Source organism: Hydractinia symbiolongicarpus, chromosome 7, assembly GCF_029227915.1.
Source record: "Hydractinia symbiolongicarpus strain clone_291-10 chromosome 7, HSymV2.1, whole genome shotgun sequence".
Classification (NCBI taxonomy): domain Eukaryota; kingdom Metazoa; phylum Cnidaria; class Hydrozoa; order Anthoathecata; family Hydractiniidae; genus Hydractinia; species Hydractinia symbiolongicarpus.
Window position 1 is genome coordinate 7,816,373 of NC_079881.1, and position 15,884 is coordinate 7,832,256.

The following is a 15,884-nucleotide window of genomic DNA, read 5'->3' on the forward strand; positions in this document are numbered from 1 at the left end:
TACGATAACTTTTCAGAATTACATTTGTGCATTGTTGTGCATTATAATTTTTTTGGTGTGCGTTAAGAAATCATGGTCCTGCAGGATATAGTTACTTTGGGCGATATATCATGCCCAAAAAAGAAAAAAATGAGCAAAAATGTTACGCACCTGTTCAGAATACTATTATCATACACAATCTGAGCAAAAGAACAAATTATAAAATTTTAGCTGCTTCAAGCAACATGAAAAGTCATTTTTTAATCCAAAACACCTCTTTTGTAAACATATTATTGAATTAATGTTATCTGGATCACAAGACGTCTGTGGCAAGAAAAATGGCAACAAACGGAGACATGTTTGTTGATTTAGATAACCCTCAAAGCGGCGACGACAAAAAGGGTTTATTATCACCGTCCGACATAATCAAACCATTTCTCGAACCAGATGAGTATATAGAAGAGGTTGGGGATTGTGGGTTGTATCAAATAAGAACACAGTTTATTTTCTTGCTGTTTGTGTTGCTGCTAACATCACAAATCTTCATAAGTTACTTTGTTGTTCACGATCCACCTTGGCAATGCAAACAAAACAGTACCTTGTGTAACTACACATCACCTATCTTTTCGCAAGATCATGTAAAGTTTAATACCAGATGTGAAATACCACGAAGTGAATGGGAATTTACAAAACCTAGAGAATATTCTATTGTTACTCAGGTAGACATTATTGTTATTCCAGCTAAATCATTGTTATTTGAACATTCCATTACTAGGTATAATAAATGCCAAAGAAAACGCCGGAAGTATTATAGAACGGAGGAGAGAAAGGAATGTTATTGTTCTTACTCAGGCTATGGAGACTTGTAAGATCAGATAGCACCACTGTAAACGCTGCTATGGCACTATAACGAAAGTTGTTATGTCAGTGAGTGTAAAGAGTGTTTCCACCAATGCATCACCTGTCAACAGAGATTATTCAAATTAAAGACCTTCTTTCAAAGTTTGGAATGGCCAAATCAAAATGTTTAATAAGTCACAACTTCTTTCTCCTTTAGTTTGAACTGGTATGTCATCGAGAGTCTTACGCCACAGCTGCTCATTCGATGGTCTTCATTGGTATGGGCGGTGGCGGTTTACTGATGGCATATCTTATGGATAAATTTGGGCGTAAAACAGTTTCATTTCCATGCACGTTTACTGTTATATTTTGTGCTCTTCTTTCAGTTGTTGCTAATAACTTGATATTGTTTATAATTACTCGCCTTGTGATTGGTATAGCCCTCAGTGGAGGAGCGGTTTTTGTATTAGCTGCTGAAATCTCTGGACCAAAATATCGCGCGCTCTCCTCCACAATGATTTGGATTTATTTTTCTGCTTCAATGGTTTTATTAACTACGTCTTCGTATTTGTCACAGAACTGGAAGATGGTGGAGGTCACTATGACTGTTCCCTTTTTACTACTGATTCTCACTTGGAGGTGTGTATACTAAATAGAGAAACAAAAAAGTATTTTTAATATTCCCATGAAATTATTTCCTGAACGTGTAAAGTGGACTTTCCTTACCTCAACTTAATCGGCTGCAATGCATTAGATTTTCATTGCTGTAAAAGAAAGGAACACCAGTGTTATCATAATTTCTTTAGATACTTCCCGGAATCAATACGATGGATGAGGGTCAACGGTAAACTTGGAGAAGCTGAAAAATTATTAAAATCAATGGCAAAGATAAATGGCAAGCCGGAACCTTATGCAAGACTTCGCAAGGAATCTCAAACACACAAAACTGCAACATTTTTGCATCTATTTTATCCATTGCAAATTTTTGTGCAGACTGTAATACAAGCTTTAGCATGGTTAGTAGTCCTATATAATAATACGATAAGGCTGTCTGTGTGTGTCTGTCTGTACCTTCTGTTATTGATGTAATACTATTTCATCACCATTTGTCATCTTTGATGTGTTTAATCAAGAACGTCGTGCACTTGTTATGATATTTGCTTTAAATCTAACTTAACATTTTTACTGTTCGATTTATTCAACCATTATTTTGCTTGCTTTAGGCTTTTCTTTTTTTTTTCTTTTTTCATCCTTTAGTATTCATACCAACAGGAGTGGTGCTGTTTTTAGCTTTATCATTAGATATGGAGAAAGACGAGCTACAATTTTTCACAAATTCTTTCTTTTGTTTGTTAAAATCCAGTAAAAAAACATCCGACTAGTGAACATCCTGTCCTGATATACACAGCAAATTAAATCGACGGGAACCTTTCTTGATTGTGCTTACTCCTAACATATATATGTCCAAAAGTGCATAATTTCTGTACACACCTTTTACATTCTCATATAGGTTTGTGACTGGGCTTACCTATTTCGCTGCTACATTTGCTGCTCAAGATTTAAGTGGAAACTTTTACATGGATTTCATAATGACGAGTATCATAGAAGTACCTGGCAATATTGCGGTTATTATATTTTGTAACAAGTGAGTCAGATTTAAGGTGATAGATAAACATATATATTTATTTGTGTTTAAAAAAGAAGAAATACCTGCAGTGCCCATCAAATTGTCAGTGAGCCTTTAAAATGTTTGTGCCATGGGAGGAAAACAACAACGCCTATTTACAAGTTAGTATTAATCAGTTGCAAATCAAATATAAGGTCGTCAATATCTGCTGGTGACCAAGCGGTAGATTGTTTGCTTCTGATAGGGGAGAAGCAGCGTATTAAAACCCACAGCAAGATAACGTCTATCAACATAAATTGATTTTTTGCACATCATGAGAACAAGAATAAAGTTTTTGCAGTTGCCTATTTTGACTGTAATGCTTGCACTGATTTCGTAGCTAAAAAGGCTTAAAGGCTCTGCCTTTAAACGTACTATCATTCGTAACAGTACCAATAGGAACCATAAAGGGCATTGTAGCTCTTCCCTCTATAATTGTAGCGATGCATTTATATAATTGTTTTTTAACTTTCAGAATTGGACGCAAAAAAGCAGTTATTTCACATTTTTATATCGCTTCTGTGGCGTGTGCTATGGTAGCATTCATTCCATTGGAATCTAATAACCACTCAGGTAAAATAAAGCGCAGACAAATTGATTATATTGTGCTCATTTTTGAGCACAATATATATAATATATAATATATAATATATAATATATAATATATAATATATAATATATAATATATAATATATAATATATAATATATAATATATAATATATAATATATAATATATAATATATAATATATAATATATAATATATAATATATAATATATAATATATAATATATAATATATAATATATAATATATAATATATAATATATAATATATAATATATAATATATAATATATAATATATAATATATAATATATAATATATAATATATATCATCCATGTCTTGGATGATCATACATTCACCAAATCATTCATCAATACAACTCCGCCATTATTTTGATCCTAAGTATTAAAGAGAGATAATCTCTTTGAATAGAACATGACAGAAACGTCGTTGTGTAACCATTGACCTTCAAACTGGTAAAGTAACTTTTATTAAATCCAATAATGAAAAATAAAATAAAATAATAAAATTAATTTTTCATTTAGGAACTAGGTATTTTCGCTTAGCTGCTGGAATTATTGCGAAGTATGCTGCAACTTGTTACTTCAACTCATTGTATATCTGGTCTGCAGAATTACATCCAACAGCTATAAGGTGAATGTTATCACGGTTTGTTACAGTTACAAATGGCGTCTTTTGACGACCCCCTCTACATTATCTTTTATGATTATTTAACTTTTATCAATGACACAGTATATATAAATTTCTACAAAAACTCTTTGCAATTCACCTTTCCACGCCAATCATGAACTAATTTAACCCTTTTTTCTTTACAACCCATCCATCCTGAATAGCAACCAGCAACTACTACTCTCAAAAATAATTTTGCACATACAAATTTTGTCACTACAAAAAAAACAGGACCGTCAAGCTTTGTTAATGGTGCATGTGTTAAAGGTTACCCCCAAACCCTTGGTCTTGGAAGTTTAGCTAATTATGCGAAATTATGACATTATAAGTTAGATGCTGAAAAACAATTGCTGGTGTGAATGATAATCAGGATCAGTAGGTATTAATATACATGCACTTTTGTTCAAAATAACAAGCTGGATAGGTAAAAATATATTTACATCACAACATAACTTGATAAACCTTAAGACAGCACCTTATTTACATCAAACACATGATGTCATGTATTACTTAGCAAAACTTTAAATTCAAGAATCTGAGAAGTGATCAAAAATATAATAGGTTCATGGACAACGTTTCAATATTTTTCATGTGAAACCAACTTGTTTTTTTCGCGGAAAGTAAGCTCTTACATTCTTACTGCAGTATTTTACAATTCGTTTTCTTTGTAGAGCTCAAGCTATTGGATTCTTATTAGCAATCAGCAGAGTTGGTGGTTCCCTTGCACCAATGGTCATCACCACCTTGAAGTATGTTAATGAAGCGTTTCCATTTCTGTTGATGACAATTCTTAATATTATTGCCGGAACGTTGTGTTTATACCTTGGGGAAACAAAAGGAAGACCGATCACGGATACGATGGAACAATTTCTGAACTCATTGAAATCTTGTGAAAAAAAGATAGTCAAATAACACATAAGGTTTTTTTGTAAATGATATAAAAAATATGGTAATGTTACACCTGGAGATGGACTTATGCGGAAAACGGATTAAATACACGTGATCTTGTTTTAATATTAACTCTATAATGAGGTGCTTCATCCAAGCCCTGGTGTTATAACATGCGACGCCGTCGTTACTCTATTATCCCTACCCTTTAGTAAACCTGAAAAATGTTTAAGAAAAACTAAGAGTAGGAGGGGGTGGGAGAGGAAAGAGACGGGGGGGATTTTGTGGGTGGGTGGGTGGGTGGGTGGTAATTTTCTTCAAATGAACGCGTTAAAAAATAAAATAGGTTAATTATCATTCTTAGTCTGTAATAGGGTAGGAAGGGGTAATCAATATCAGGGTTAGGGGTGTGGAAAAAACTTTATCAAAGTTAAGAAACGTCAAGTGTGAACCATAACTTATGTTTTTTTTTAAATTTGCGTGTATGTGGCATATAATGAGTACTGCGAAAAACAAATTCACTGCCTCAGTGTACTACATTACAAGAAATGGTTGGTAAAGCATTGAACATAGTAAATCATGACGCTCAAGCGTTCTATTTGGAAGAACTTTCTAAGAGATTTGCTGTTGTAAAACATTATTTATATTAATTCTACTCAAACTGTTACTTTGTGTTGAAAACCTTAAAAAGCTCAAAAAGAGTGTATTATTTCATATTAGCCGTCTTTTCACCAAATTCATTTCATATTGTTTATGTTGTATTGTTTTTGTACTGTATTGTATTGTTTAAAATAAACAACAAATGTATTTTTTAAATCAAATGGGGCCAAGAATGTAGCCCTAAGATGAACCACAAATAAGTTCTTTCAGGAGACAAAAGTAAGTACTAGTCTTCACCCTCTAAAACATCCTACTAAAGTAGATCTTTGTAAAAATGTGCTCTGCACTCCCGTAAGTGTGTTCGCTCGTTGGGTTGACTTTTAAGAAATTAGTCACTTTTCTGCAATGGTTATTCTGTGGCATAAGTTTTCACTTGCAATATATTATCTGAATTTGCAATCCACGAGTTAACACAATAATTCACGTTCCTGGGTCTATATTTTTTCCTCACGGATACTAATATTATTTCCTTTTGCGCAAGTGCTTTCTTTAGAGGACCTTATATTATAAGTTCTTTTTAACAGATGTCCGCCATTTTTCGCAATCATTAAAAAAATTAAGAATTAGTGTTTTCGCACGATACAATATGTACCTCTGAAAAGTCTTTGTTGCTAACTGGCTTGGTGTGCTATATTTTGTATGCTTCTACAACAATTTGGAAGAATGTAGCAAGCTGGTAGATCAAAAAGTTTGATTTTTTATTTTGCAATAGGATTGATTTTAAAACAAGATGAGTCCTTATATCGATTAAATAGATAACAAACAAATATATACAGTATTTTCTATCTGTTTTAGTTATTTTCAGAATGGCCAATATGATCTCAAGTTGATTTTTGCCTCAATTTTCATAAACCTTAGCCATTAGCTTCAATTTTGTGTAAGCAAATAAAAAGTTGAAAATTAGCAGCCATTTTGTAGCCCAATTGGTGACGTGTTATTACTTTTTCTGTATTTGCAACAGTTTTCTGTGATTTTAAACTTTAACCCAACTTTAGCACTTTCTAAAAGCTGTTTTAAAGAAAAAAAACTGTCGGGTATGTGTCAGACATTATCGCAAATAGTATTATATTTAACTTGCGGTTTACATCTGTTGTATTCTTTGTATTCAACTGAAACTATACCAAAGTACGCTTTAGGTGCATTTGTTTGTTATTATACTCAACCTGAGTTGCATCATGCTCATAGTGAGTTTTGTTATGCTGCGCTAGTATTTTTTTCAAACTACAAGATTCTCTTACCACTTCTTTTTCAGCTATATTACTTGATAGCTAGTAACATATGAAAATGTAACGAAGAAGAAAAAGATGGAAAAAGACGATAAGGAAAGTATTCTTAATGATGCTCAGATGAGCCCAGATATAGGCAAAGCAAATGAATATTGCACTTCACCTGAAGAACCTGCTAAACCAGTACTAGAAGCAGACGAGTATATAGAAGAAGTCGGAGATTGTGGATTGTATCAATTTAGAACACAAGTTATCTTTTTACTTTTCATGGTGGTAATAACATCACAAATCTTCATAAGTTACTTTGTTGTTCACGATCCACCTTGGCAATGTAAACAAAACAGCACAGTATGTAACTTCACATCCCCTATCTCTTCACACGACCATGTAAACTTTCGCGAGAAATGTAAAATGCCGCGAAGCGAATGGGAATTCACGAAACATAAAGAATACTCTATTGTAACTCAGGTAAAAAAAGTTATTGCATCTGCATCAAAGTTTGGTTTATGAACTTCTGTTATCACCATCCACTGTAACTAAGTACATCATTCACGAGCATGGTCCCAAAGCCAAGGACTAACCACTAACAAATGTGCTTATTTGCTTTTATATGTGTCATTAAGAAAATTATTTTTTTATTTTAACTTTGTTCTAGTTTGAATTGGTTTGCAATCGAGAATATTATGCTACAGTTAGTCATTCCTTGGTGTTTATTGGTATGGGCGGTGGTGCTTTAATAATGACTTATCTGATGGACAGATTTGGACGTAAAACAATCATATTCCCATCCGTGTTTGCTATTATATTTAGCGCTATTCTTTCTGTCGTTGCCAATCACTTGATATTGTTCATAGTCTCTCGCCTTGTGATTGGTATAGCTCTCAGTGGAGGGGTGATCTTTGTACTAGCTGCTGAAATCTCTGGACCAAAATATCGCGCACTGACATCTACAATGATTTGGGTTTATTTTTCTGGAGTGTTGGTGTTATTAACAGGAGTGGCGTATCTATCACAAAATTGGAAGACTCTGGAGCTAACATTCACAGTTCCTTTTTTACTGCTAATATTCACTTGGAGGTATGCCACGAGATAAAAATATCGTTAAAAATGTCTGCTCATACAAAAAAATGCCCGGGAATCAAGGAAAGATGTCGGTTGACGATAGATTTGCTTCTATGTTAGCATGCGTTGTTTTAATGGGTAGAGAGAATTTATATCAACTCGTAATTTTCCTTTATAAACAATAACTTCACCACGTGTAATTTTCTTATTCAAAAGAATTTTGACATCTACAAGATATGAGCAAAAGCGAAGTTGGTAACATATTTGAAACATTCCTAGAAACATTGAAACACCCCTAAGCGTGAATTTCATGATGTTTCATGACTCCATTATTTTAATAGTTCTCGGTAGCTGTAATATTGTTTTCACCATTTTCTTTAGGTACTTTCCAGAATCAATACGTTGGATGAGAATGAATGACAAACTTGAAGAAGCTGAAGAGTTATTGAAATCAATGGCAAAGATAAATGGCAAGCCAGTACCTAACGCTACTCTTCGTAGAGAATCTCAAACACACACAACCACAACATTTCTACATTTATTTTATCCAATGAAGGTTTTTACCCAAACATCAATACAAAGTTTAGCATGGTTAGTAATATTTGTTGGCTTGGAATTCCTGGAAAAGGTGTAGTAGGGTCACAATGCGGTGAATTTTAAGTAGTGCTCCTTTGACCTTCGTTAATATACTGTAAGCGGGATCAATTCGTGGTCCCCAAAACTGGGAGCCGCAGGACGAACCCACTATACCACTAGTCACGTCATAATTGAATAACCAATCAGGGCGAATTATTCTCAGTATAGAACGCACTCAAATCTGCCTTGATAAACATTCTTCTAAGCTCACAATGTTTCGGATTGCATTGCGCAGAATTAAATTAACTTTTTTCTTTAAATTCCTAAATTAAATTGATCTGATTGCATTTTTCTGACAATAAGAAAACTGATATTCAAAATTAAAGATATTTTTGCCTTTACGCTATTAACATTGACTGATAATTTCGTACGCCCAAAAACTGTTTTACTCATTTTAATTTTTTTAATATTTGTTTACGTCTGTGACAACATCTGTGACATTTTATCAAATATCCTAATAATATCAATGCTGGTCTTGATATTGTTGAAGATGGCCGCTTTTCCGCTAGTTGTAGCGTCTGCAACGTCCACATTATATAACAATAATTCTAGCAACGACCCATTAATAATAAAGAAAATGCTGACAGAATTAATATATTGTTTCGATTTTTTGATCAAACCTTATAATGATAAGCCCTAGGCCTGTGAACATTGTTAAGCGAACAATGACAAGTTCAAAATAGGTGTGTCTTGTATTTGCTTGTGGAGTGATCTTTTAGATTTGGTCCTTTTTGCGACATTTTGTGCAAGGCTGTCTAATTTAAACTAAATCCAAATTGAATTAGATTTCACACATGGATACTTTTAATGGCAAAACGAAGAGTTATTGTGTCAATGTTAATGTAAACAACAATAAATCGTTTAAAAGATGCTAAACGAACAGTCTGTTCTTCACTAAAAACTTCAAATTGAAAAATACGATATTATTAATCAAAACCATAAAACACCTCTATAGTTTAACTTGTTATTTTCTTGTTTAACATAGGTTTGTGTCTGGTCTTACATACTTCGCTGCTACGTTCGCTGCTCAAGATCTAAGTGGAAACTTTTATATGGACTTCATATTGACCAGTATCATCGAAGTACCTGCTAATGTTGCGGTTATTTTCTTCTGTGACAGGTAAGTGGTTAAAATAATACTGTATCTTTCAATTTTTTATTTATCATGGTACATTTACTGATCAGATGTCGTAGTGCTAACAACGTGATAATAATTCACAGTACCAACCCAGAATGTTTCTTTCCTATTTTAGGAGTAATGTATTTACTAGCGATAATAGAGTCAATATACTTTGTCGCGACGATTGCCAAATTTCTGTTGAAATTTTTCCATGTTTTATGAGAAAATTTATGAGTTTATAAGAAAATTCCGTAATCCTTTAAGAAAAGCTGCGTAACAGACATTTGTTAACAGGATGTGATTTTATGGATTGCGAATATAATTTTTACTAAGCAGGACTTTAAGCTGTTCTTAAACTTGTGATGGTAGCATATTCACTTGTATCTTTGATGTATGGCAAAAAAGCAAGATAGAGCGATTCCATGCGCATCTGTAGTTAAGTTGCAGTAGGCAGCGTTTTGACTTACTAAATAACTTGAAGTCCTTGCATGTTCTTGCTACTAAAGAGATTGTAAACACTAACATCACAAGAAAATATAGGACAGTTTGAGTTTTATTCTACATTTAATTTTTTAAAGAATATATATTTATTTTTCTATTTTCCTAACTTCTTAGATTAGCATATATTCCTTAGAGAGAGATAAACGAATTAGTTAATGTATATGTCAGTTTTATTTGTAAAGTAATTTAATATAATTTTTCTTTTTTTTTTTAAGAATTGGGCGTAAAAGAGCAGTTATAACACATTATTATTTAGCTTCAGTGGCTTGTCTTATAGTGTCATTTACACCACTTGAACCGAATGGAAATACAGGTAAAATAACTGAGGGAACTTTAATGGGTTAAATACATCGTAGGAAATATTACAAAATATCTTATTTGTTGCTTTAGAAAAGAAGTTTGTCAGATTAGCTGCTGGAATTATTGCGAAGTATGCTGCAACATGTTACTTCAATTCACTGTATATCTGGTCTGCAGAATTATATCCGACATCTATAAGGTAAGGAATGCTTCATATAAAGTCAATCTGTTGATAGATAAAAGTTTATTAAATACACAGCTTCACAATTTCTGTGAAAACGGAGAGGTGTAAACACAAATATATGTCTTTAAATTTTCTAGTGCAGTTAGCCTCTTCTAACAATGTCATTTAGGAGCATCAATTGCAAGTGATATGAATTTCATTATTTCAGATTCATTCTCTTAGTAATCTTTATAACTTTTTTCTGTCTGTATAATATTCTGTCTGTCTGTCCGCCCGAAAAGTGTCGTGCAACAGGCACACGAAATAGCGTGTAATTTAAAGACGGACGATCCCGTGGATTGTTCCACGGGTTAACTACTGGTCTCTTTATTAACAGCTGTATTTTGTCTCTCTGCCTGCGAGAAAAACGTCATGTTACGGAAACACGGAATGCGATATAAAAAGGACAGCCGACTCCGTGGACTTTTCCACGGGTGACCGACTTGTCTTTAAATAGCCGCATTTTGTCTGTTTGTGCGCAATATGGCTACCGATATCCCTTTGATATTTCTGCGTTTATATTTTAAAAGCCATTTTGATTTTAAGGTCTGCTTTTTAATTTTGCAATATTTGTTTTCTCTTTGTTTTCTCTTTGTGTTCAATGCTAAGATAAATATATTATCACATTTTTTAGCCATGTAAAGATCTTAAACGCATCAGGTTTAGGATTTTTGGCTAGGAAAAAAGATTTTGAGAGAACATTATAAAGTCAGTAAGCTAGCTAGTCTTAGTTATTACGATTTTGTTTGGTATTAGATACGGTGACATGTATCTGCCAAAAAAAGTCGTGCCTGTTTTATTTTTGTAATCAATCAAATCCGCTCAATAATACTTTAAAACGAACGAATTCGCTTGACCATGACTAAAAACGAGCGAATCGGCTCAATAATATTTAAAAATAAGCGAATCCGCTCATTAAAACTTTTCGAAATATTATTTTGATATCTCAGAATGATTGTAATCTATAATGATTTGTACACCTTCAATTAAAAAAATAGCCAAGTTAATTTTTTTTGTAGAGCTCAAGCTATTGGATTTTTGTTAGCAATCAGCAGATTTGGTGGTTCTCTTGCACCAATGGTCATCACCACCTTGAAATATGTTAATGAAGCGTTTCCATTTCTGTTGATGACAATTCTTAATATTATCGCCGGAACGTTGTGTTTATATCTTGGCGATACAAAAGATGTACATATACCTGATACAATGGAGGAATATATAGATTCCCTTTAAAACATGATCCAATACTGCTTATATTCAACAACATTCTTCTAAACTTGGAAAGACTGCTGAAACTCTGCAGCGAGACTCCTTTTTACTGAAAATCTATAAGTACAGCATTGACTGCTCCAAAACACATGAGTGAATACAAAGCGTTTTTTAAAATAATAAGAAGCAATAAGAAATCATTTATTAAAGAATACTTAAACATAATTTTTTATTACCGCAATTTTTAGCCTGCTCCCTTTACTTAACGTTGTTAAATAATCCCTTCATCCAGAGTCCTAAACTATTATTTTTAACTTTTCTTTTATTTACCTGAAGCAGTCAAAGGAACATGCTTTTCAGATATGTTATTCACATTTACTGAGCAAGAAAGTATCCAAGTCTTATCAAAAGAGCAATTAATAATATAGGTTCTTAATGCGTTGGAATTTTTGCCAAGAAAAAGCTACCTGGTTCTTCACATAATGAAATATGTGCATCAAGAAAGAAAAAGAACTTCTTGTGTTAAATGGAGATGATGATAGAGACGAAGAAATTCTTCTGTTAGACTGAGATATTTCCGTCTAACAGAAGGAAGGTGAAGGAGCTAATCAGAAGAGCTGTACGTATTTTAGCGTTTCGGCTTTGTATATTATAAACGGTAGCTCCTTTTTGCATTGATTGTGGTCACTTGATTTTTGCTTTTCTTATTTCTTAATTTTTTAGGTTTTTATATATAAAATAATATACACTGGATGGTGTAATTTTCGATGAAACATAACACGTGTAAGTCAGGTATATTATTAAACTGCTTCTGTACAGCAAACAACCAGGAAAAAATAATATTTTACTGTATGCACACCTGATTAGCTTAACACTTACGGTGGAAGGAGCTAGTCAGAAGAGCTATACGCATTTAGCGTATGAGTTCTGTGCGTTATGCAGTTGAATTCCCTTGATAAAAATACGTACACTTGGTTAGTTTGACATTTTAGGTGGAAGGAGCTAGTCAAAAGGGCTGTGCGCTCTTTGTGCATGAGTCCTGTACTTTAAGTGCAAGTTTTTTTAAAAAAAGAACCTCGTTTGGCTGCAGTGCTTTAAAGTATGCCTGTCTTATGCTTTTTATGTGGTCATTTACATAGATTTAGATTTAAACTGAGCAACATGTAAATAGCTTTTTTGTAAAAATTTATAAGTAATATATACATACACTAGTCGTTACTCCTGGAAAATTCACATAGTAGTAATTTTGTGCGATAATATGTTCTGTCTATCTTCTTATAAAGCACTGACCTCGTCATGATTATTAGTGCTAAACTGCATGTTGGAGTTTGTCGCAATTCACCATCTTGGGAATCCCGTCAATATATATTTTTTTACCCCCCGCCAAATTAAATTCCCGCCAAAATTAAATTTTTTCGTGTTTTTACAAGCATTTTCATTGATCACATTTCATTTTAGTATTGTCGACGAGTGACTTTTTATGTAAGTTTAATAAATCTTTTCATCACCCATCAAATTAAATCCCGCCTTTCAATAAATAGACGCACCAAGCAACCCTATGATATGAAATCTTCGTTGTTGACTGCTACAAAAGCTATAAATTTTGCAGGTTGAATAACTGCATATGTGGTATATGTGGTAATTTTAAAGTAAGATCGTTCCACGCTAGATAACGGAAAGTTTATAAGAAGAAATACTCGCAAAATAAAAAAAGCAACTTTTTTTTTGACTTCAGCCTTGATGTTTCTTAACTTTAAAGAAGACAAGTCTTACAGCCCGACCCCTCTTTTATAAAGTTTAAATGTTTTTCAGCAAGAGCCCTGGTTATTTATTAATTTACCTTCATTATTTAAAAAACTTTATAAAAGCAGCATCGCGTTTCTCACTGTCGTTTATATTGAATCGAGCGTTCACAGAAAAAACAAATGTTTGATAGCTGTCAGCTAAGACAATATTCTTTTCATGTTTTCGGGACCAGAATTTGGCAGAAAATATCATATACTCTAAATCGAGCATTTTGTTCAGTGGATGTTGATGAAACAAATATTATGTATTGATTTGAAAAACAGACATTGTGTTTAAAATTCTATTATTTATTTACCGTCTCTTCTATAGGCCCTAACCTAAAATCACTAGAATTTAACAAGTTCCCGTGGTACAATAGAGGGCGAATTTATGTAAAATATAACCTTGTAAAAAGTTGTAGAATTCTTTAAGAGAAACTTTATGCAGTACGAGCTTATGAGAAACAGCTGAATCTTTTCAAATTCCAGAACATATGTTTTTACATTCTTATCTAATATTGGAATTTAGACGTATCATATCGGCCGTAAATTTGTTTATGTAAAAACGCTTGGATATTATATAAACGCTTGTTACTGATTAATAATACAACTTGTTAATGATGAAAATTTAGAAAATTTGTGGAAAGAGGCTGCTAGCTATGATAGGAGAAACACTAGAATATCTGACTTTCAAATAAATACTAGCTAGCCATCATGTTCTTTCATAAGCGTTCGTTCTGTTCGGAAATCAACGGATCCTGGGTCGTTATGCCGGTTAGTAAGAATTTTGCACGAGTTTGTCTGCACCAGACTAGACCTTACACAAGAATATTTTTTGCCAAAAGAGATGCCGGCACCGATCCATCATTCATTACAAGTCATACCTTTGCCGGATCAGGTTAAAAACAGTGGTGCAATATTGGTACCAAATAAAGACCACGGTCTTCAGAAAAAAAACCTGTGTGGTGGGCTGTGAGTTACTATCAACCGCAGAAGATAGAAAAAGGTATGGTGCAAATGTACCACGTCTAAATTCGCTCCTTAAAGTTTGCGCAATTCATACCAAACATTTTTATTAAGTTAGATCTAGATGCAATGTCTAACGTCATGTCATTTTCACGACTTGATCGAATAAGTTAATGTTTGATAACATTGGTGGATATTCGATCACAATTTGTCATAAAATTAAACCTTTGTCCAGCCACTTGTCATGTTTGATACTTTTTACTTGGTGCCACATGATATCTAAGATATTAAAATAACAAAAAAAGTCTGATACTCTTGTGAACTTTCTCAAAATCGGTGCCTGTGTGCTATATGTGACCGCACATTTATGGTTTAGGTGATACATATCCATTAAAACGGTTAGCAAACTCCATCACGCACTTAACTACGTGAAAAGGGTGTCGATGTTTCTCGTCTTTATTTTTTATATGATGTTTTGCTCTAGATGTTTTAATAATGTCTCCAATGTCTCCACAATGGATTACAATCTAGATAAGTGCTTCTGTTATTAAACTACTCCTCATCGATTAACAAATATAAAAATCCAAATTTAGAAGTAGCCATTTTACTTCTTTGGACAGCGTCATCATGTCCCACGCAATATTTCAACTACAAATTAACTTGTAGCCACCTTTTACAAAAGGACGGTGGAAAAATCTAGACTATTATTACTTTTAATATTTTTTCGTATCGTACATTTTTTTTCTTCCTTTAGAAATCTGAAAGGGGTAGGCTTATCTTATGTTAGATCCAACATGGAAAATATTATAGTTGTGCATGTGTATACTAGATTCTTTAGTCCTAGTATATGGAGGAATACCTATAGAAAATGCATAACTAAAAAGTAAATAACATTTTTCTAACTAAAATGATTGCTACGTACGCTTGTGGATGGTCTTAAAATCAGATGCGTTTAATTTTGGCGTTTTCACGGCCATACAGGTAATAATGTTTTTTTCAATTTATTTCTACTCAAGTTAGCCACCTTTAATATTCGTGTTTTGTTCGCGTTTCTCTGGTTAGGCATATATGTAATAGTTAATGCCATTTTGCAATTTCAAAAAGCTTTCAACACGCCTCTTTTTTGTCATAACATATTCTACCTGTCAGAATTAATTTAAAAATGCTGTTTTGAAACAATAAATCGTGAAAAAACTTTTTGCTGAATATTTTTGGTGACAGGAAAGGCATGGAAATATTTAAGATGCGGTGAAAGATGAATTAGGCCTTAGAAAATAATATTGTTGAAACGCTTATGAATTATTATGGACAGGTAAAACATGGCGTATGAGTAAGAGACAGGCGTTGAAATTTATTTTTTAAATTCAAGAATGGCAGCTACTCTGTTGTGTATTGCCCCACCCTTTTGAACAACTGTTTTTTGGCAATACACATTTTGATAGATTCACTGAAATATAAAATAGCATCTACGGTGAAGTAATAAGTATATAAACCAGGAAGGGTTCCAGATACTCATAATTTAGTTCAGCTAATATCTTGAACAACAGTGGACCATTTTATTTATTGTAAT

The 15,884-nt window shown here is 33.1% G+C and overlaps 2 protein-coding genes across 2 annotated transcripts; both read left to right on the top strand.

The window, feature by feature from the left end:
* Positions 1 to 317: 317 nt before the first annotated feature.
* On the top strand, positions 318 to 3,055 carry LOC130648461 (organic cation transporter 1-like). Its single transcript, XM_057454513.1, has 3 exons — positions 318 to 698; positions 1,037 to 1,458; positions 1,626 to 3,055. Exons 1-3 carry the CDS (start codon positions 318 to 320, stop codon positions 1,906 to 1,908), a joined length of 1,086 nt encoding a protein of 361 aa, XP_057310496.1. The 3' UTR covers positions 1,909 to 3,055.
* A 3,146-nt stretch (positions 3,056 to 6,201) lies between these two features.
* Positions 6,202 to 12,797, top strand: LOC130649453 (organic cation transporter protein-like). Its single transcript, XM_057455725.1, has 7 exons — positions 6,202 to 6,981; positions 7,169 to 7,590; positions 7,957 to 8,166; positions 9,197 to 9,331; positions 10,048 to 10,145; positions 10,223 to 10,331; positions 11,375 to 12,797. Exons 1-7 carry the CDS (start codon positions 6,592 to 6,594, stop codon positions 11,586 to 11,588), a joined length of 1,578 nt encoding a protein of 525 aa, XP_057311708.1. The 5' UTR covers positions 6,202 to 6,591; the 3' UTR covers positions 11,589 to 12,797.
* Positions 12,798 to 15,884: the final 3,087 nt, after the last annotated feature.

Bases quoted from the DNA above. Each gene is read 5' to 3' on its own strand.
- LOC130648461 (XM_057454513.1), top strand. From the start codon at position 318: ATGGCAACAAACGGAGACATGTTTGTTGATTTAGATAACCCTCAAAGC. The intron at 699-1,036 runs GTAGACATTATT...TTTCTCCTTTAG, and splicing joins AATATTCTATTGTTACTCAG to TTTGAACTGGTATGTCATCG. The intron at 1,459-1,625 runs GTGTGTATACTA...TAATTTCTTTAG, and splicing joins CTACTGATTCTCACTTGGAG to ATACTTCCCGGAATCAATAC.
- LOC130649453 (XM_057455725.1), top strand. From the start codon at position 6,592: ATGGAAAAAGACGATAAGGAAAGTATTCTTAATGATGCTCAGATGAGC. The intron at 9,332-10,047 runs GTAAGTGGTTAA...TTTTTTTTTAAG, and splicing joins GTTATTTTCTTCTGTGACAG to AATTGGGCGTAAAAGAGCAG. The intron at 10,146-10,222 runs GTAAAATAACTG...TTGTTGCTTTAG, and splicing joins TGAACCGAATGGAAATACAG to AAAAGAAGTTTGTCAGATTA.